This window comes from Vombatus ursinus, unplaced genomic scaffold (genome assembly GCF_900497805.2).
Source record: "Vombatus ursinus unplaced genomic scaffold, bare-nosed wombat genome assembly UNPS02014798.1, whole genome shotgun sequence".
Lineage (NCBI taxonomy): Eukaryota > Metazoa > Chordata > Mammalia > Diprotodontia > Vombatidae > Vombatus > Vombatus ursinus.
The window spans coordinates 48,664,005-48,685,977 of NW_020954576.1; the positions used below are offsets into that span (position 1 = coordinate 48,664,005).

The following is a 21,973-nucleotide window of genomic DNA, read 5'->3' on the forward strand; positions in this document are numbered from 1 at the left end:
GGATGCTCTCAGAAAAACCTGGAAAGATTTACATCAATCGATGTAAAGTGGAATGAGCAGAACCAGAACGCTGTACATGGTTAACAGCAATATTGTATAATGATCAACTGTGACTTAGCTATTCTCAGTGATACAATGAGCCAAGACAATTCTGAAGAACTTAACATGAAAAATGCTATCCATCTCCAGAGAAAGAACTGATGGAGTATGAATGCAGATCAAAGCATAATGTTTTTACTTTATTTTTCTTGTTTTTTTTTAAATCTGTGTTTTCTTTCAGAATTTGACAAATGTGAAAATGTTTTGCATGACTGCATATTTATAACCTAATCAGATTGTTTGCTTTCTAAATGAAGGGGGCAGGGAGGGATAGAATTTGGAACTCAAAATTTAAAAAAATGAATGTTATAAATCGTTTTTACACGTAATTGGGGAGAAATATTAAATAAATATATAAAAAAGAAGAGCAAAAGCCAAAAGGGTGATAGGTCAGTCAGGATAGCTGCTCCATAATTTGTAGAGGGAAAACATTTTCATGTCTAAGAAGAATAGACCTCATCAACTTTCTTTTTCAATTTCAAGATCCCTCACCAGACTATTCCTGCCCAGCACCCAACTTTTTACTATTAGAGGTATGACATGACAGGAATCTTTGAGCTTAAGACACACATACTAAATAATTCAGTGTTCCAAGTACAGAATTAAAGAAAACAAAACTGGGTATTTATTTACATATCATAGTGCTGCTCAGATGCAGACAAGGCTAAAAAGTCATTCCTACTTTAGAAACAGATGTATCTGACCTCTGCAATGGGTGCCATCTTATGCATCTGACATTTTTCATAATCTTTCGGGATAGATTCTCTCAAAATGTCCTGGAAATACTTCTAGTCTTCTCTTGAGCCTGACCAGGCATTTTCTGAGGACAGGATTTTATAAATTCCCTCTAATTGACTGTCCTTTCTTCCACCGCTCTGAATCTTGACAGCCAAGAATGCCACTGATGAAATATTCATCAGCAGTAGTGCAATGATTTTTGATGCATAATTAAGTACAGTACATTTAAAATCTGAGTTTTATGAATAAATAGCCTCCAACTTAATAAACCTTGGTATGTAAATTATCATAAAATGTAAAAACAAATGAAACAGGAATATAATCTTTTTGTTCGCAATTTGAAAAAATAAAAATTCTCAGTATCATTCATTAATGCAGCTGGGCAGAATAGGAGGGCAAGTGTAAGAGAGGGTACTTGTCTTATTTTTGGATACCGGAGCTGATGGGAACATTGCCAGTTTTTTTTTTTCATTTAAACCATTCCCAGACTGAAGAGAAAATAAGAACAAAAATTTAGATCTAGAGGAACTGAGAAGCCATTTAGACATAGAATAACAGGAATATAGATCGAGAAGTAGAAGGAACTTCAAAGGCCATCTTGCCTGGGAGTTCTTCACCATGTTTCTGTCATGGATTCCTTTGGCAGTCTGACGAAGACCATGGATTCCTTCTCAGGATAATGTTTTTAAGTGCACAAAATTAAATACAAAGGATTATGAAGGAACTCAATTATATCGAAATACAGTTATAAAAATATTTTTCCTATCCAAGTTCATGGGAAATGAACTCTGAAATTTACCCATAGACAGTATGTGGACCTCAGGTTAAAAACCGTTGATAGAGTTCTAGTCAAAACTAGAACATTTTACAAATAAGGAAATCAGGGGCAGCTAGGTAGTACAATGGATAGAGCACTGGCCCTGAAGTCAGAAGGACCTGAGTTCAAATTTGACCGCAGACACTTACTATCTGTGTGACCCTGGGTAAGTCACTTAACCTTGATTGCCTCCCCCCCCCCAAAAAAACAAACAAAAAACTCCAAACCAAAAAACAATAAGGAAACTGAGATCTATAATGGTGAAATGACTTGACCAAGGTAATACAGGTAGTTAAGTAGTAGAGGCAGGGTTTAAATTCAGCTCATCAGATGCCATATCCAGCATACTTTCTAGTGTCACACCTATGATTAAAACTCTAGAAAATAGTTCTTAGACTGTCTCTTTAACTCACTTTAGAGATTAATAATCCACATCATCAGAAAATCCTTCCTTGTATCTAGCATAAATCTCCTCTGTTACTGTGTAAGTTCATTTTGCAATTAGTGTTAGATACTTGAATGAAAGGTTTATTTTACTGGTTGGGAATTCAGCTTATTTTTAGGCCGGGGAGGATCTCATCTTTTGAGCTTCTCTACAGTAGGAAACAAGTGATGCTTTTCCTTAGTGCATGAAAAATGCCTATTTCATAACCACATAGTTTTTGTTTTCAAACCTTTTACTAACCCGCCTGGAATGTGTTTCTCCCTCCTCTATACCTAGTCAGAAAAAATGGGAGAAACAAGCATGGGGAATAACAGATTGGATGGTTGGACGGGTAGTTAGGAAGAACTGGTTCAAACACTGCCTCTCATTCTTACAAGCTGTGTGACCATGGACCAGTCACTTGGCCTTGCTGAGCCTCAGCTCCCCCATCTCTAAAATGAGGACAATAACATCGATAGAATCTACTTGTCAGCGTTATCAAGAAGCTTAAATGGGAAAATGTATGTAAAGTTTGGCACCAAATTAAAGGTGCTGCGAAATATCCGTTACTCTTCTTCCAGCCTCACCCATTCTTCAAGATCTGACTCAGATTCTATCTCCTCACTTACAACCTTCCTAATCCAAGTCAGCTCGAAATTCTTGTTACCTTCTGTCCTCCGCTTCCTGTGATTTCTTTGGTGTAGGAAACTCTTAAATCCCTTCTATCAATTCATATGAACAACTATTCTGCAACTTATCATCCTCGACAGATGTGTAGGGGCACCAAGAGGTTAAATGACTTCGACTGAATGACACAGCCTATGTCAGAGCCCAGGTCTTCAAGAATTTGAAGATAACTCTCTAAAGTGGGTACTGGGATTGGAGGTCTGTGCTCAGAACTCATCCCTGTCGTTTTCTAGGTGTGTGACCTCAGGTAAATCATTCCATTTCTTTGGGTCTTATTTTCTTAATCTCTGAAATGAGGCAGTTTGATTTGATAATCTTTGAAGATCCTTCTACTTCTAATATCCTGCAAACCTATGAATCACTAATTACTGTTATTAATAATAATAATACTCAAATGGATCTGTTATCTTATCAACTCACATAGGAAGAGGGAGAACTTCAAGGCCTACTCATGTAGGCCTGTCCATCTGTGAGGTTCTTGTTCCAACTCACCATGGGGCACTCACCTTGCTTTCTCCTAGCATCTTGAGGGTGCCAGAGAAATGAGATGACTTGCCCATAGTCACAAAGCTACTAAGTGTTAAGAGTGAGATTCAAAGGCAGGTTTTCCTGACTCTGAGTCTAGAGCGCTTTCCACCATCCTCAGATGCATCTATTGACATCCTGTCTTGCTATTTAAATTTTCATTCATTTATGAACATTCCTCAGAGGGCATTATCTTGTGTACTTTATAGCTACAATGCCTTGTAGATATTAAGCACATGCAATAATATTTATTTGGTTTTGTTTCTCCTAGGACTTGTAAATTCACATTCTGTTTTAAATACACACACACACAAACACATTTGACCTAAATAGGAAAACACTGTGGCTAGGTAGTTTCTCTCTCTCTCCTTATCCCCAGAGAACTTGCCCTCCACTGATACAGACTTAAGAAATCAGGGTCACATCTATGATGTGGTGAATCAGAGGTGGACTTTAGAGGAGTCTGCATTGAAAATAGGAAGAGCTTAATAAATGTTTTTTTGAGAAAATGAATGATTAAAAGCCTACTTTTGGAATCATCACAAGAAGGAAGGAAACATTTATTAAGTGCCTATTATGTGCCAGGAACTGTGCTAAGTGCTTTACAAATATTATCTCATTTGATCCTCCCAACAACACTGTGAGTAGATACTTTTATTATCCCCATTTTTCAGTTGAGGAAACCGAGGCAGGCAGCAGATTAAGTGGCATGGCTGGGATCAGGTAAAATCTGAACTCAGGTTTTCTAGACTCCAGACCACTGTATCACCTAGCTCCCCTCACTGGGACAATGATATCCTTAATGGCAAAATTTTCTCTGTTTTAAATATCTTTAGATATGATTTCAATGAGTGCATTCCATTTTTGCCTCGGGTTGGAGCTTGAAGTTCTCCCTCTTCCTTAAACAAACAAAAAAAAAGGTGGGGGGAGGGGAGTTTAATTGAATCAAAATATTAAGTAACATTTATAGAATGTTTTAAGGTTTGCTAAGCACTTTACACATTTGGGCCTCACAAAAAATCTATGGGGAAACTGAGGGTGACAGAGGTTAAGTGACTTGCTCAGAATCACACAGCTACTAAGCTAAGATGGAGGATTTGAAATGAGGTCTTTTGACTCAGGACCCCGTGTCAGCTGTTTGAGGACAAGTCTAAGCATCCATAATACCTAGGAAAGTGACTTGCATACAGTAGTTGCTTAATAAATGTTTGTTGAATTGAATTGAGGCATGGAAGTTTTGAATGAGGAAAGAATGAATAATATATTTGTAAGCTGGATTCTGTGTGCTGGTAAATGTTTAACAGCTGGTTCTCTGGGGGGAAAATGTATGCAGGACACGCTTTAAAGTTTAATTTCCATTATGAACATTTTCTCCCTCATTTTCTTAAGTCTAAGCAATCAACAAAACAATCAATCAAGCTGATTTCCCAGACTTAAACGCTCACATTGAAAATTTAACAGTCGGCTCAAGTTGGCCCCAGCCCATGCCCCAAGAGTCCCTCTGCAGCCTCTCAAAGATCCCCGCTTTTCTCGCAGCCTGACAGCGGCCTACAAGTCCCAGGCTGCCTCGCGGGGCGGCGTCACTCCCCTCGCGTCCCCCCCTCTCCCTTGGACAGAGTGAATAAAGGTTCCGTTGTGGGCTCACTGCGGGCTGGTCTGTTATCGTCTGCGGGTGACGGAAGCCCGGGGGTGGGTGGGCGGCGTGCAGCCGGTGGGCGGGCGGGCTGGGGCGTAGCGAGGCTGGGGCTCTCCCTTCTCTCCACATTGGGGGGCGGGCAGAAGGGAGGCGGGAGGCCGGGCGGGCCGGCGGCCTGGGGCCGAGCCGCGAAGACGGAGCGGTCGGAGGAGATGGAGGGCGGCGGCGGCGCCGGCAGCGGGGGTGGGACGGCCCTGCGCGGGAGCGGCCCGGCCTCGGGCCCCGGCCCCGGCCCCGGCGGCGGCGGCGGCATCGGGCTGGCTCGGGAGCTGGGCCGGGCCTTCGCCCACCACCGCCTCTACCTGAATCGGCTGCAACAGAACCTGAGCGAGACCCAAAAGTTCTTTGGCGACATCCAGTGCTCCTACCACTGCAGCTTCCCCCCTTTGTCCCCAGTCCCGGGCGGCGATGTCTCCGCGGGTAAGGGTAAGGAGGGACGCGGGTCGTGCACGCGGGTGAGGAGGGACGCGCCTCCGGGCCCTGAGGACCGGCCGCGGGGGGCAGGCACGGAGGGAGGTGTTCAGGCACCTCGAGGACCCGGCAGGCGGAAGGAGAGGGAGGGGAGCGGGGCTCCGCGGATAGGCCGAGGGGCGGGGCCCTGCGGGGGTGCCAGAGGTGGGGGTGGGGCTCTGCGGGGTGTCAGGGTCAAGGGCGAGCGGGGGCCCTGCGGGTTGTCAGGTCGGGGCAATGAGGGGAATTTCTGGGGGTGGACCTCCGGTGTCAGGGGCAGTCGGTCCCCCAAACGCATTGGGGTTACCAAAGGATGGTTTTCTGGGAGGAAGAAGTGTGGAGAAAGGGATGGTTGAGTTTGGAAAGAGAAGGGCTGGGGGGTTAATCCAGCTGTGAGTTGGAGGCGGGGTGGGGGGCTTGCGACGGACAGGAAGGAGGTGGAAGGGTGGGTAGGATGCCCCAAAGTGAAAAGATGATTCTGTGGAGAAGTCAATCAAGTAGCATTTATTAAGGGCTAACTATGTGCCCGACACTGGTAAGCGCTGGAGACGACAAAGAAAGGCAAAAGACCGTCCCTGTTCTCAGGGAGCTCCCAAGTTTAATGGGAACGCCAGCGTGCAGACAACTCTCACAAAGATAACTTGGAAAGAATGAACTCCCCGAGGTTCAGGGGGCTCTCTGGAAAAACTTCTCGGAGAAAGTGGGACTTTGGGACTTGAGGGAAGCCAGGAGGTGGAGAGGAGAGAGAGGAGGATCGGGGGCGATGGCAGAAGTGAGCCAGGGCATTCATAGAGGTGGAGGGAAACGGAGCGAAGTGCAGTAGCCCTCCGGCTGTGAGCTGTGTTGTCAAAGAAGGAATGCGAAGTTTGGGCTTGAGGGAAGGTCATGTGTACTTGAGAGGCTCCACGATCTCGGCTGTCAGCTGGTGCAGATTGCGATCCATCCATGACATCTCATCCCATATGGTTCTTTTTGGTGGCTCGTGAAGAGTCTCAACCAAGGTGTCAGAGGTCCTAGTTCTTGGGGCAGCTAGGTGGCTGAGTGGATAGAGCTGTGGGCTTGAAATCCGGGAAACCTCTGTTCAAATCTGGCCTTAGGCAATTAACTAGCTTAACTAGCCAAGTGATCCTGGGCAAATCACTTAACCTCCATTTGCCTCAGTTTCCTGTTCTGTAAAATGGGAATAATAATAACATCCACCTCTCAGGGTTGTTGTGAGGATCACATGAAATAATTTGTAAAGTATCTGGCATGTAGAAGGCACTATGTAAATGTTAGCTGTTGTTATTTGCTGTTTTTGATATTTTGTAGATAATCAGTGCAGTACTTTGGCTATACATTTGTTATACTTTGTTCTCATTACAGGACCTGGTCACCTGGTGTATTTTAGGAAAGGAAGGCTATTTGGTGCTAATGAATTACCAAAAATTGTGCCTGAGTCAGAAATTATGCTTTTTTTTTTTGAGGAAAGTATGACTCCACTTTTTTGTGTTTGTGACCCCCTTTTGTGTGTTGTCTTTTCCCATTAGAAAGTAAGTTCTTTGAAGGCATAGACTGTCTTTCTTTTTTGCTTATACTTTGTATCCTCAGAGCTTAGCATGGTGGCTAGCATATAGCAAGTGATTAATAAAATCTCCCTTTCTCCCCTCTTCATTTCCTTCCTTCCTTCCTAACCTGACTTCTGAGCTGCTTTTTTAACCCTCTCAGTTCTAATTTCTATCCAGGACAAAAATACAAAGACCCCAAAGCACTTAAACATGACCAGAGTTTTCAAGGTGAAGGTCTTCAAACTTTTTCTTTCTAGTTATGCCTCAGGACCTGAAATTGGGGAAACTGGCCTCCTTTGCTCCCAGGAGGTGTTAAATACAAACTTTTAGTTAAAAAATAACTGAATGAGCTCTGTAGATTGCACTTATGTGTACCAAGGGTAATAACAGCCAAGTAGCTTGTGAATTTAGGGGCTGATAGCATTTTAACATAGAAATGGCTCGTTAGATTCTTAGGTTGTATTTCTTAGTAGTATTCCTGATTTACTGGAACCAAGTTGTACACATGTCATTAATTTGTTTTAGGGTCTAGAATTAGAGGTGAAAGTTAGAAGGTACCGAGATTGTCAAATTGTAAAATTTTAGACCGATCCTAAATAATCCTCTTCTGTTTGACTTGCTGGTATCAGTGACAACCATAGTTTATACATGATGGAGAATATTGTAGAGGAAGGGCTAATTGTTGTGGGGTTGTAGTTTTGACATTCTGTGTTCAGAGCTTTGCTGATCTGAAAGTGGATATAGAGAGAACTGCTATCCTCCTCTGCTTTGCTCCATGAAGAAGTAGGTGGTAGGAAGGCCCAGTTGAGAATGTGTTTTATTTTTGAAGTCCCTCAGAGAAGAAAATTCCACAACCTTTTTCTTTCACCCTTTTTAGGGTTCTTTTTCACTAAGAAAATCTTCCTCACAGCTCATTTCAATTCAACAAACATTTATTATGGTCCTTCAACATGCCAAGTGCTGGGACTACAAAGACAAAAATAGAATGGTTCCTGCTCTCAAGCAGCTTATATTCTCGTGGGGAGAAACAGCATGTATGCAGATAAGTGATTACTTTAAATACAAAGTCATGGGGATGATCACTAACCACTGGAGGACTCAAGAAAGGCCTGGAGCCCAGCTGTAAAGGAAACTCTAGATAGTTCTAGGCAAAGATGATGGGACAGAGCTTTCTACCCCTGGGACAGAGGCTGTACAAAGGTGTACAGGAGGCAGGAGATGGAAGGTTTTCTTTGGGGAGAAAGCAAGCAGGGAAGTTTGGCTGGAATGTAGAATATGTAAAGGAGAATAATGTGAAATGAGTCTGGAAAGATAGGTTGGAGCGAGGTGGGCAGGGCTTTTCAGTGGCTTCACAGAAGAATTTGTATTTTATCTTAGAAGCAATAGGGAGCCATTGAAACTTCCTGAGCAGGGGAATGATATAATCAGTCTTGTGCTTTAGGAATCAGTTTGGCAGCTCTGGAGAATGGGTTGAAGAGTGAAGAGACTGGATATAGAATGACCAGTTATTAAGGCTATAGTCATATTTCAGACTAGAGGGGATGAGGGTTAGAACTAGCCTGGCAGCTTTGTCATTGGAGAGAAGGGATAAATATAAGAAATATTATGGTAGTAGAACCAACAAGACTGGGCCTGTGTGGGTTGAGGGAGGATTTGAGGAAGATTACAAGGTTGCAAATGGGGGTGATTAGGATTGTGATGTCCTAGACAAAAGTGGCAGTTGGGAAGAGGAATGGGTTTAGACCACATGTGGCCCTCTAGGTCCTCAACTGTGGCCCTTGTTTAGATTCAGTCAAAGGGCTGCACTTGAGGACCTAGAGGGCCACATGTGACCTCAAGGCCACAGGTTCCCCACCCCTGGTTTAGGGGAAAAGGTGACTAGTTCTGTTTTGAACATGTTGATTTTGAGAAGTGTGGAACTCTGGAGAAAGATAAGGGCTGGGCAGGTAGCTTTGGGAATCTTTTGCATAGAGATGATAGTTGAATTAATGGTAGCTGATGAGATCATCAAGTGAGGAGAGTATAGAGAGAAAAGAGGAGAGAGTTGAGGACAAACTGTGTGGGGTATGGATTCATAGGGGACTGGGCCTAAATGATAATCCAGCAAAGGAGACTGAGAAGGATCAATCATACAGGTAGAAGGAGAGAACCAAAGAGGATGGTGTCAAGGAACATTGGAGGAGATAGGGTTCAGGAGGAGAGGGCCACTAACAGTGGTAAGTGCTGCAGAGAGTCAAGAAGCATGAGGACCAGGAAAGGCTGTTGGCTTTGGTGATTAGGAGATCATTGGTGACCTTGGAGTGGGCAGCTTCAGTATATTGTGGATCAGAAGCCAGACAGTGAAGTATCAAGAAGTGAATGTGAGGGTGAGGACATAGAGGCAACGAGCATGTCATAGATTTTCCGAGAAGTTTGGCTATGAAAGGGAAGAGACACAGTGTGATACTCAGTCCAGTAGGAACAAGTGAAGATTTTTTAAAGGATGTGGGAGCTCTAGGTGTGTTGGTAGTAAGCAGAGTAGAAGTGCTCAAATGAGGGCATATTGAAAGTTAAGGTGGGCAAGTTCGTGTTGTACCTGAAGCCCATTTTCCCATTATTTGGAAGGGTGACTTTAGTTTTGGAAATTGCAGTTCAGAAAATAGAATCATCTCTGGGAGTAGAGGAGGTGGGTGGAAGGAGGTGATCAAGGTACCTTGGACCTTTGTTTTTTCCTTTTAAAAATACAGTTTAAGAGATAGGTGTCTCTCACTAGTTTCTTCTAGTGGATCATGGATTGGCATTCTAATATTAGGCCTCTTTAACCTCTGGAACTTTCCATCTAAATACAAAAGCTTGTGGTGGTGAAGAAAAGGTAGGACCAGAGCTATTTAATTTCGTTCCCCCTAATAGAGGATATTCATTTTAGTGTGTAGAGTTATTTGTGACTAAGAAAATAGTCACCAGATATTTGTTAAATATCTACTGTTTGCCAGGCGCAGTGCTAGGTGTTGGGGATACAAATAAAATGAATAAAAGAATCCCAACTAGAATGATGTTAAAATTCTAAGGGGAGGAGAAAGGGGAGAGGGGGAACAACAGGTACCTCCCCCCCTCCAAATGTAGAGTATCCAGATGGAATTATAGAATGGCAGAATCGGAAGAGTTTGTCTAGTCCAATTTTATCATTTTACTGCTAAAAAAACTGAGGCCCAGTGTGTTAAAGTGACTTCCCTATGGTCCCATAGTAACTGCTAAGCTAGAACACAAGTCCAAGTCTTTTGACTCCAAGTTCAGTGCTTCTTCTGTTAACACCTTACTACAGATGAATGTGTGAATTTTTAGGGCCCATGACTCTAAGATACAGAATCCCTGTGGGAGGATTTCTGAGATACTTAGATTTTGTCTCCTTTCCCATTGCAAGGTGAAGATCCAGTTCAACTCATAGTCTTAGTTTTTCCATATGAGGTTGTATCCATGTAGAATATGAGAAACAGATGTTCAGAGACGCACCATTCAATAGCTATCTGGCAGACCTCTGAGAGATTTTAACCATTCTCTGTGGTGTGGAAGAGTGCTTATAGGCATTATGTATTATGTACTATGCATTAGAATTGCTGAGGACAAACTTGAACTTTGAAATGATTGAAATGTAATAACAATAAAAACACTATTTACATAACATTTTATACCTTTATGCTATTTCACTTTAATTTGCATGTTGCCTAGGCATTGAATGAATGCATACTAGGGAAGGAAGAGGAAGGGCACAAAAGTGTTTTTTTTTCCCTTGATATGATCACATTGTGACATACTTCAGGGTCTGAGTAGAAAATTTAGAACATAGATATTATTTTAGGGATAAAAAGTCCATTGCATAGAATCTCAATGTGGTCTAGTTCTCAGAAGCAGCTTGGCTAAGTGGGTAGAAGATAAGATTGGGAGTGGGTCGATGGCTAGTCTTTTTTTCTCAGTTTCTTTTTTTACCTCTCTACAAAGAGGAGGTGATGGCCTGGGATGCAGTGGATGACCTTGGCATCTTCAATGTCTGACCAAATTCTAAGCGCTCCATAGCACCTTCATGGCCATCCCACATCGCTCAGACTTCAGAGCTACTGTGAGTAATTAATCTCAGAAAGACTGGAGAATAGCAGAGTTGCCACTGGCCCAGAGAAAGGCAAATATCCCTAGGATAGAAGACAATGAGTTAATAATAAAAACGGCATTTATAGATCTTTTCAAGGTTTGAAAAGTGCTTTACAAATATTATTCTACAGACTTTTAAGCCAGTGATTCTGACTTTGATGCCTGGCAAAATTATGTGACATACCATGAAAGGGATGGTAGCTAAACATCTGGAAAAGGAAGGAGTGACTGGAAAGAGCCAACATTGTTTTGTCAAGAATGTGTCATTCATACTAACCTCAATTTCTTTTTTTTGCGAGGGCTGTTAGGTGGATTAGGGGAATGATGTAGATATAGTTTGTTGGGATTTCAGGAAAGCATTTGACAAAGTTTTTCATGCTATTCTTGTGAACCATGTGTAGGCTTGATGATAGTACACGTAGGTAGATTCAGAGCCTGTTAGATAGATGAACCCAGAGAGTACTCATTAATGGTTCAGTTGTTCATTTGGAGGATATCTGTAGTTGATGGCTCAGGGATCTGATCAGTCCTTGGCTTTGTGCTGTTTAACCTTTTTCTTAGTGCCTCAAACGAAGACATGGATGGTGAACTTATCAGATTTGCAGATGGCACCAAATGGGGAGGCCTAGTTTGGCATGAGGATCTAGAAACATCTTGACAGGTGAGAATACTGGGCTGAATTGAATGAAGTAAAATTTAATAGGGAGAAGTGTAAAGTCTTACACTTGGACACTTGGTTTATTTAAGTTTTTTTGGGGGGGGGCTAGGCAGTGGAGTTAAGTGACTTGCCCAGGGTCACACAGCTAGTAAATGTTAAGTGCCTGAGACTGGATTTGAACTCAGGTCCTCCTGACTCTGGGGCCGGTGCTGTATCCACTGCGCCACCCAGCTGCCCTGACACTTGGTTTAAAACAATCCATCTCACATGAGTATAAGATGGGGGGTTGTGACTGAACAACGTTTAACCTTAAGTTCGAAAGGTTTTACTAAATTGCAAGCATAGTGTGAGTAAACAGAGTGATGTGGCAGTCAAAAAAGCCAGTGTTATCTTAGGCTGCATCCAGGGAAGTGATGGTCCCATTGTACTCTGCCATAGTTGTACATCATATGTAATATTGTCTTCAGTTCTGGGCATTACATTTTAGGAATGACATTGATAAATTTAGAAAGTATTCAGAGGAACATGATTTAGGGTATTGAAAATCCTTGGGATCATGCCCTGAGTCAGCTAGTCAGCATTTATTAAGCACCTATTATATACCAGGCACTGTACTAAGCCCTGGAGATCCAAAGAAAGGTAAAAGATAGTCCCTGCCCTCTAGGAGCTAACAATCTAATGGGAGAGACAGCATGTATACAAGTATGTACAAGTAAACAATATACAGGATAAATTGGAAATAATAGAGGGGAAGGGACTAGAATTAAGGAGGATCAGGAAGGGCTTCCTGTAGAAGGTAAGATTTTAGCTGAGACTTGACAGAAATCAGGGAAGTCAGAAGACAGATGAGGGAGATCATTGTGACCATAGGAGAGAGGCAGGGAAAAAGCCCAGAGTAGAGAGATGGAATGTCTTGTTCCAGTAACAGCAAGGAGGCCAATGTCACTGGATCACAGAGTGCGTGGGTTGGTATAATGGGAGCCACTGGAGTTTGGGTCAGACTTGTGCTTTTAGTAAGATCACTTTGACATCTGAGAGGTGGATGGACTGGAGTAGGGAGAAACTTGAGGCAGATCAACCAGTAGGTTGCAGTTCTCTTCTTGTGTGACATGATGAGGGAGGGCTGGTACCAGAGTGTGGCATTGTCACAGGAGGCAGCAGTATATGTGAAAGATGTTACAAAGAGAAGGTCAACAGGACTTGGCAACAGATTGGATAAAGGGGTGAGAAAGTGAAGAGTTTGGGATGACACTTAGGTTATAAGCCTGGATGATTGGGAGCATGGTGGTGCCCTCAGCAGTAATAGGGAAGTTATGAAGAGGAGACGGTTTTATGGGAAAGATAATGAGTTCAGTCTTGGACATAGTGAGTTTAAGGTGTCTTTGAGATGTTCAGTGTAGTCATTTGGAGGCGTGAGACTGGGGATTATCAAAGAGGTAAGTGCAGGGATAAGTAGATCTGAGAATCATCAGCATAGAGATGATAATAGAATCCTTGGGAGCTGATGAGATCACCAAATGAAATAGTATAGAAGGAGAAGAAAAGACAGCCAAGGACACCTGGTGTCATCTTGATGAAGATCCAGCAAAAGAGACCAGAAGGAACAACCAAATGGGTAAGAGGAGAACTGGTAGAGAATAGTGTAACAAACCTAGAGAGAAGAGGGTTCTTGACGGGTCAGAGTCTGAAGAAGGGTCAAGAAGGATGAGGACTGAGAAAAGGCCACTGGACTTGGCTATTAAGAGACCATTGGTAATTTTGGAGAGAGCCGTTTCAGCAGAATTAGAAGCCATACTGCAGAGAGTTAAGAAGAAAAGGATGTGAAGGCACCTATTGTAGAAGGACTTTTAAAGGAGTGTAGCCACAAAAGGGAGAAGAGATATGGGAGAACAGCTAGCAGGAATGGATGGATAAAGTGAGAATTTTTTGAGGAATGGAGGAGACATGGGCATGTTTATAGGCAGTAGGAAAGCAGCCAGTAGATTGATGATTAAGTGAGAGAGTGCAGATGAAAGAGGGGCAATCTGCTTGAAAAGACAGGATGGAATGGGATCGTTTGTGCCTGTAGAGGAGTTAGCAAGGAGAACTATCTCATTATGTGAGATAGGTGTGAAGGAGAAGATAGTGGCAGAAGGCATCCAGGTGATTGATATAAGATTGATGTAAGATGTAAGATATAAGTTGAGGAAAAGGGAAGAAAAGGAAGTTCTCAAGTGAGTAAATGAAGGAATTTGGGATATTTTACCTGGAGAAGAAAAAATTTAGGATACGACTTGACAATGGGTGAAAGTTGAAACAAAACAGATTTTGGCTTTGTGTAAGAAAAATTTCCCAGCAATTAGACCTAAAGCCAAATGAAGTGACTTGTGGAAGTGGTAGGTTTTTTTCTCGCCACAGCACTTCTAGGCAAAGGCTGGATGACTATTTGTTGGGTCAAGAATAGATTCTTATTCAGGTATGGGTTAAACTAGATGACCTTGAGTTTGTTCCTTTCAGCTCTAAGATTCTGTGATTCTCACTGAAATATTAAGACAAGGGGGTTGAGCTCTTCAGAAAGAAGGGATAGGGTTACAAAGTGACAGAGACAGTAATACCTTTTGTTATCTTAAGGACCTATAGGGAATCTTGATATTGTAGTTTATCTCAATCACGATCTTGGGTTGAGGAAATTAGGATGGGGAAAAGTATATAGTCTCAGCCAGGCATTCCATGTATGTTGCAAAACTCTAAAATTATTATTTATTAAATATATTATTTATAGAATAATCAACCTTTTACTTTTGTTCTAATGAAATAATTGTGGTAATTGTCATCACCACTGTTATTGTCATAATCATCGAACATTTAAATGTACACTCCTTAAAGGAGACTAGAAAAACTGGCCTCTGTTCTCTAGAGGCATAATATATAGAGAACAGGCATCAGAAAGAAACATGAAGCCAATACACAATTACATAGTAGGCTTTTTTCTTAAACCATGAGATTTTATTTATTATAATTTGCCTTTGAAAGAGTTCATTGCAGTATCGCTTCAGTTCAAATTAAACTCTCTTCATTGCCACACAGGGTAAAAACTGGACTATGGAATTTGAAAGAAAGTAGAAAAGATGTGTACTTGGATAGAAACTTTTATTTGATTTCCTCAAAATTTGCATTTGAAAATACTTTAAAGAAACAGACACAGGTCAAATGGAAAGAGCATTTGTGGGAGTCAGAAAAATTGGGTTTGAGTCATTCTTTGCTATTTGATACCTAGACCTTCAATAAGTATTTGCTTATATATAGCAGATCTTATCATAGAATCTTATCTGGTTCACAAATAGTTGCGTTTTTCTTTTGATAGACTGCAGTGGTTGTATCATGCAGCCGTGGTGGTGATTAGACTAGAATGGTGTTGTGGCCATGACTTTACTGTGAACATAAAACCAACTGCTCTGTGCACCTTAAGGTTGGGGCTGTCATATATTACATTGTAATTATTATTCTTATTTGCTGCTATTATTGCCTTGGATTTATGTAGCACCTTTTTTCTTCTTTCTTTCTTCTAAAGATATGAGTGATTTTTTTTGTTTGTTTTTGTACCATCTTTACTTCTGGATATCTCACTTTTCCCCTCCCCATCAAATAATCTCTTGTAGTAAGGAATAAAAAAGAAAGGAAAAAATATTAGTTCAGTACAACTAACCTATACATAGATCAAGTCTGAAAATATATTCTGTAAATTCAGGAGATTGGACTGGATTTCCTCTGAGTTCCTTTGAGTCTTAGAGCTATGATCTTAGGAACTTTGAAGTGGTCAGTCAGTACTCAAAAGTCCCTTCCTTGCCTTTGCACAGAAGGGAGACAGGCTAATGGGGGCCAAGCTTGGGTGTTATGGTTACATAGCATTCAGTTATGTAGCACCTCTAAATATTAAACAGATCGTCCCCTCTCCTCCCATCCTGTGTGTATGCCTTGGGGGTGGGGCAGAAAGAAGTTTCTCCTGTTTATAAGTAAGCAGAGGTCTAGAAAGGTTCACTGAGTTTCCTAAGGCTGCTGTCAAATGAGATAGTATTTGTAAAGCTCTTAGCAGAGTGCCTGGCACAAAGTAGGCACCTATTAATAATTATTCCATCCTCACTAATCAATAAGAGCCAGAACTGGGTCCCCAGACTCCAATTCTAGTTCTTTGGCAGTAGTTTTTATTTCCTTTTTCCTTCCTTCTTCATTCCTTCCCTAGCTAAAGTTATTATTCCTACATAAAGGCAGAAAAATGCTCACTGGCAACAGAGAGAATTTGTTAGTAATGAATTTAGAGTCAGAAAAGTTGGTTTCAAATTCTGGTACTTCCATTTGCTTTCTGTGTAACCTTGGTCATCAGTTTCCCTCTCTGGGCCATAGTTCCTCTAGCTGTAAAATGACTAGATGACTTCTTAGACCCTATCTAGTTTTAAATTGTATGAAAGAGGCACAACCTAGAGCCTAGCAGCTTGCCAGAGGAGCATAATTTACTTCAATGGAAAACTTCATTAGACTGCTGTAGGTACAGTATGAGGCAACCTCCCCTCTGGCCTCTTGGTGTAATTTCCACTTCATAGCCTGTAGGGAATTGAAGACCGCATCTTGCTGAGCTTGCTGCATCTCAAGCTCCGTGTGAGGAAGTGATCTACCAAAGCACAATGGCTCTTTGCTGCCTTTCCCTTCCTAATCTTCCTTTCCCAGGATGATTTGTTTCCAGTGGTTCTGGATAGCCTTGATTCATCAAAAGAGACCAGTTAATTCCTTCTATCCTCCTGACATTGCAAAAGAAAAAGAAAAACCCACCCCTTTTAAAAGCTTTGTGATATGGTTAGTTCACCCCTGCAAAATTTTCCAAAGTCATAAACTACAAAAGTTCTGCTTGACTCCCAAATTTGCTTTTGTTTAATTCACATTTAGCAGTTTCTTCTGCCTTTCCATATTCTACTACTTCCTTTCTCATGAGGCTAAGGGAACCAGAAATATTACCTGTTGTAGAATCTTAAAGTTCATCACCAAAAACTGATTCCCATGTGGAAACCAAACTTAGAGGAAACTGAAAGTTAAGGTATGAATTTTACCTTAAACTTAATTTGTTGCATGATTTCCTGTAGGCTTTGGGACTACTTATTTGTGCTTATTTACATGGCTCATAGAAATTGGAATGAGATGATACATATGAAATGAATCATATTGCTCTCTGATTACAAAGATGATATTCTTTAAAATTTTTGTTGTAAATGTAATAGCCATCAACAAAAACCAACATATGTAAAATGAGGAATAAAAACATAACCCTCTTTTCATCTTACAAAGAAGTAACCAGATTAGTAGCACACAAAAAATGTATTTGCGCTTTGTCCCCTTCCAAGTCTATCTGAAGTTGCATTACTTAAAAAAAATTGTTGTCAGTATGTAGATGGTTCTGATTCTACCTTTATTGCTTTGCATAGCTTTATATAGGTCTTATTTCCTTGTATTCTTTATATTTACTATTTTTGATGGTGTCTACTTTCAGTACATAACCATTTTCAGTGATGGTGTCTACTTTTTTTTTGTGGTTTTATAGGTTGCTTTATTTTTTTTAATAATTTATTTATAGTTTTAAACATTTACTTCCATAAAATTTTGAGTTTTAAATTTTCTCCCTCTCCTTCTCCACTCCCCTCCCCAAGATGGCATGCAGTCTGATATAGGTTCTACTTACAGATTCATATTAAGCATATTTTCCCATTAGTAATGATGTAAAGAAGAATTAGAACTAATGGGAAGAACCAGGAGAATGAAGCAATAAAAGAAAACAAAAGAAAACGAGAGCAACTAGTATGCTTCCATCTGCATTCAGACTCCATAGTTCTTTCTCTGGATGTGGATAGGTGTCTGTTATTTTTAAATCACATGAATATGCCATGAATGAATTCATCCTTTCTCCATGTTGAATGTAGAGGTTATTTCCAGTTTTTGCTTTGACAAAACAGTTGTGAATATTTCTGTGTAGATATATAGGTCCTTTTGGGTGATTGGTTTTTTGTTTGTTGTTTTTTTTGCTAGGCAATGGGGTTAAGTGACTTGCCCAGGGTCACACAGCTAGTACGTGTCAAGTGCTTGGTCAGAGGCTAGAATTGAACTCAGGTCCTCCTGACTCCAGGCCTGGTGCTCTATCCACTGCGCCACCTAGCTGCACCTGGGTGATTGTTAATTGATTAAGCCCTAGCAGTGGAATCACTGGGTCCAAAGGTATAATTAGTTATGTGAAATTTATTTTTATTGCCATATTCTCAAAAATTTGTATTAGTTTATGATCCTACTAACAATGAGGCCTGTTTCCTTGCATCCCTGCCAAGATTTTGTCCTTTTGGGGCTAGTTTACTGTTCTAGGGGTTAGTACAAAGATACTTTTGTATTGCAGATACCTGCAATAGTACGTACTTTGACTCATTTTTTGAATGATGAATATGCATTTACACTGGTCCATACATGTACTACGGCTCCTATTGCCCTAGTGACCAATACTCTAATGCAGTGGAATCTAATTTTTCCTTGTTTGAAAGTAACTGGCTTGGTCAAACCATTAATATTAGCCTCATTAGTGCTAGAGTATTTTCCAGTCAATCAAAAAACATGTATTAAACACCTACTATGTGCCAAGCACTGTGCTGTGTGCTGGAGATACAAAAAGAGTCAAAAGACAGTTCCTGCCCTCAAGGAGCTTACAGACTAATGGGAGACAATATGCAAACAAATATATACAAAGTAAGCTACATTCAGGATAAATAGGAAATAATTAAAAGAGGTAAAGTGCTAGAATTAAGGGGGGTTGAAAACGGTTTCCTGTAGAAGGTGGGATTTTAGTTAGGACTTAAAGGTAGCCAGGGAAGTCAGTAGTCAGAGTGGAGGAGGGAGAGTGTTTCAGGCATGGAAGATAGCCAGAGAGAATGCTGGGAGCCTGGGATGGAGTGTCATATTTGTGGAACCATCTAGAAGCCAGTGTCTTTGGGTCAAAGAGTTCGCGTTGGGGGAGTAAGGTGTAAGAAGACTGAAAAGGTAGGAGGGGATTAGCATTTTGAATTTGACCCTGAAAGCAATAGGAAGCCACTGGAGTTTATTGATTAGGGGCAGGGATTATATGATTGGACATTCGTTTAGGAAAATCACTTTAGTGGTTATGGAAGATGGATTGGAGTGGGGAGAGGCTTGAAACAGGCAGATTCACCAGCATGTTCTTGTAATAATCAAGGTGTGAGGTAATGAGGACCTGTACTAGAGTGGTGGCAATATCAGGGGAGAGAAGGGGACATATTTGAGAGATGCTGCAAAGGTGAAATACATAGGCCTTGGCAATAGTTTGGATGTGGGAATGAGGGTAAGAGTAGGTTGCAAGCCTGAGGGACTGAGGGAGGATGGTGTTGCCCTTTATAGTAACAGGGAAAGTGGGAGGTGGGAGAAGGTTTAGAGGGAAAGATAATGAGTTCTATTTGGGATGTGTTGAGTTTCAGCTATATACTGGACATTCAGTTCAAGATATCTAAGTGGCAGTTGGAGATGTGAGATTGGATGTCAGCAGAAAGATTAGGGCAAGAAAGATAGATTTGAGAATCATTATCATAGAGATGACAATTAAGCCTTTGGAAGCTGATGAGATCACCAAGTGAAGTAGTATAGAGGCAGAAGAGGGCCCGGGATGGAGCCCTGAGAGATGCCTATGTTACAGGATGTGATCTGGAGGGAGGATCCAGCAAAGGAGACAGAAAAGGTAGGAGGAGAACTAGGAGAGAATGGTTTTCCAAAAACCTAGAGAGAAGAGAGAGTATCAAGGAGGAGAGAGTAGTCATCAGTGTCAGAGGCTGCAGAGAAGTCAAAGAGAATGAAGATTGAGAAAAGGCTAATGGATTTGGCAAGTATAAGAGATCATGAGTAACTTTGGAGAGCAGTTTGGGTGGAATGATAAGGTTGGAAGTCAGATTGTAGAGGGTTATAAAAAGGATTAGAGGAGAGAAAGGAGGCCCCTATTGTATACAGCTGTTAGGATGCTGGTTAGCAGGGAGAGAAGACTCTATAATTGGTTTACCTTCTCTAACTGAAGCAGTCTTATTGTGGTGAGAAGTGGAGGTTGTGATATGAGAGAATCTCTGAGGAGCCAGGACCTTTGAGAAGTCATCTAGCCTAGCCCTTCCCTGAAGCATTAGCCAGTTCTACAGGATCTGCAACAAGGTTTTTCCATTCTTCACCTGAACAGCTCCAATTATAGAGGAGTTGTTACCTCACAGTTATTTATTTATTCCCAATTACAAGTAAAGATAGTTTTCAGCATTCATTTTTGTAAAATTTAGAGTTCTAAATTTTTCTCCCCCCCAAGACATAAGCAATCTGATATAGGTTATACTTGTACAATCTTGTTAAACATGTTTCCACATTAGTCATGTTGTGAAAGAAGAGTCAGAACAAAAAGGGAAAAACAATGAGAAAGAAAAAGCAAAAAACAAAAAAAAGTCAAAGTAGTATGTTTTGATCTGTATTCAGACTCCATAGTTCTTTCTCTGGCTGTGGTTAGCATTTTTCATCCTGAGTCTTTGGGAATTGTCTTGCATCATTGTATTGCTGAGAAGAGCTAAGTCTATCAAAGTTGGTCATTGCTCAATGCTGCTGTTGCTGTGTACAGTGTTCTCCTGGTTCTACTCACTTCACTCAGCATCAATTCATGCAAGTCATTCCAGGTTTTTCTGAAATCCTCCTGCTCAATCACTTCTCATAGCACAGTAGTATTCTGTCACAATCATTTTTCACAATTTGTTCAGCCATTTCCCAATTGATGTAGGTCCATAAATTGAGAGCGTAGTGGTCATCCAGTTGAAGCTCCTTATTTTACAAATGAGGATATAGAGGCCCAGAGAGGTGAGGTGACCTGCTCCATGGTCACAGGGTAAGAATAGCTCATTATGAGGAAGACCATCAGAGATAAAGAGACATGGATGAGAACTGACGTGGAAGTACGACCTCCCATATTAACCTCACCCATTCCAAGACAGAGGAATCGTTATAATGATTTTGTTTGTATAGCTCAATTATAGTATCTTCCCAGGAAGATTATTCTGACATATTTTATTGACAGGTGTCTACAAGCTACATGCGATGTAGTTAATTCACAGAGATGCTAACATGAGGTAATAAACTGTGTAGCTTTTTTTTTCTTTTACCAAGTTAAGATTAAAGAAGGCTAGACCTCCTGATTGGTTTTCACTGTCTCTTTGTTCTGTTGACCACTGTGGCAGGAGGTGTCCTATTTTTCCCAAGGATTAGAAAGTCCATTAAAGAGATGCTTCTTCATAGAGCAGAGTTGGACCTGGTGTGGCATTCTGTCTTTGACCCGTTCCTTCCTTTTTCTGAGCTCTGCCTGGTTTTAGTCTAGACTGGAGGCATCCTGCCATATCTTGCCAAATTTAAAGTTTGATTCTAGTACAAGAGGGGTGCTAGAAATCCACTCTGAGTGGAGGACATAGATCAGTTATATTTAATGCATGATAACTTTCAACCAGTCCTATAAAGCCAAGCTTACTGAAAAAAGCTTCCTAGGGGCTAGATGGTGCTGCAGAATTGTGGAGAGTTGCTCAGGTTATGAAGACTCAACAGTTTCCATTGTGGGTTCTTATAATGAAGTTTTAGATTATATTAATCAAGGTGGAACTTCCAGGAAAAAGGGGCTGGTTAGAAGACCAGAGGAGAGTTGTGTTCAGTTTTAAATGCCTTAGTTTAGTAAAGACATTGATAAACTGAAGAGAATCCAGAGGGAGGGCAACCATCTTTCTACCTGTCTGACTACTCCTTCTCAGTCTCTTTTGCTGGATCTTCATTTAGGTCCCATCCACTAATCAGTCAAGGTTCTATCCTGGGCCCTCTTCTCCTTCTATACTATTTTCATTTGAGGATCCTCATCAGCTCCCATGGATGCAGTTATAATCTCTATGCAAATGATACTCAGATCTATTTATGCAGCCCCAGTCTTTCTCCTGATCTCCAGTCTAACATCTCCAACTGTTTATCAGACGTCTTGGACCGGAGGCCCTATATACATCTTAAATTTAACATGTCCAAAAATGAACTCATTATCTTCCCCCCTAAACCCTCCCTGTTTCCTAACTTTTCTGTTACTCTTGAGGGCATCACTGATCTTTAGGTCATCCAGGCTTGAAACCTAGGTACAACCCTCAACTCCTCA

At 41.2% G+C, this 21,973-nt stretch overlaps 1 protein-coding gene across 1 annotated transcript in view; it reads left to right on the top strand.

Annotated features, from left to right (window-relative positions):
- DSTYK (dual serine/threonine and tyrosine protein kinase) overlaps positions 1-21,973 on the top strand; it is a 74,864-nt gene that overhangs the window by 14,967 nt on the left and 37,924 nt on the right. The window contains exon 2 of the mRNA XM_027870685.1: positions 4,827-5,406. Coding sequence (XP_027726486.1) covers positions 4,827-5,406 — 580 coding nt within the window. The remainder of the gene's footprint in view (positions 1-4,826; positions 5,407-21,973) is intronic.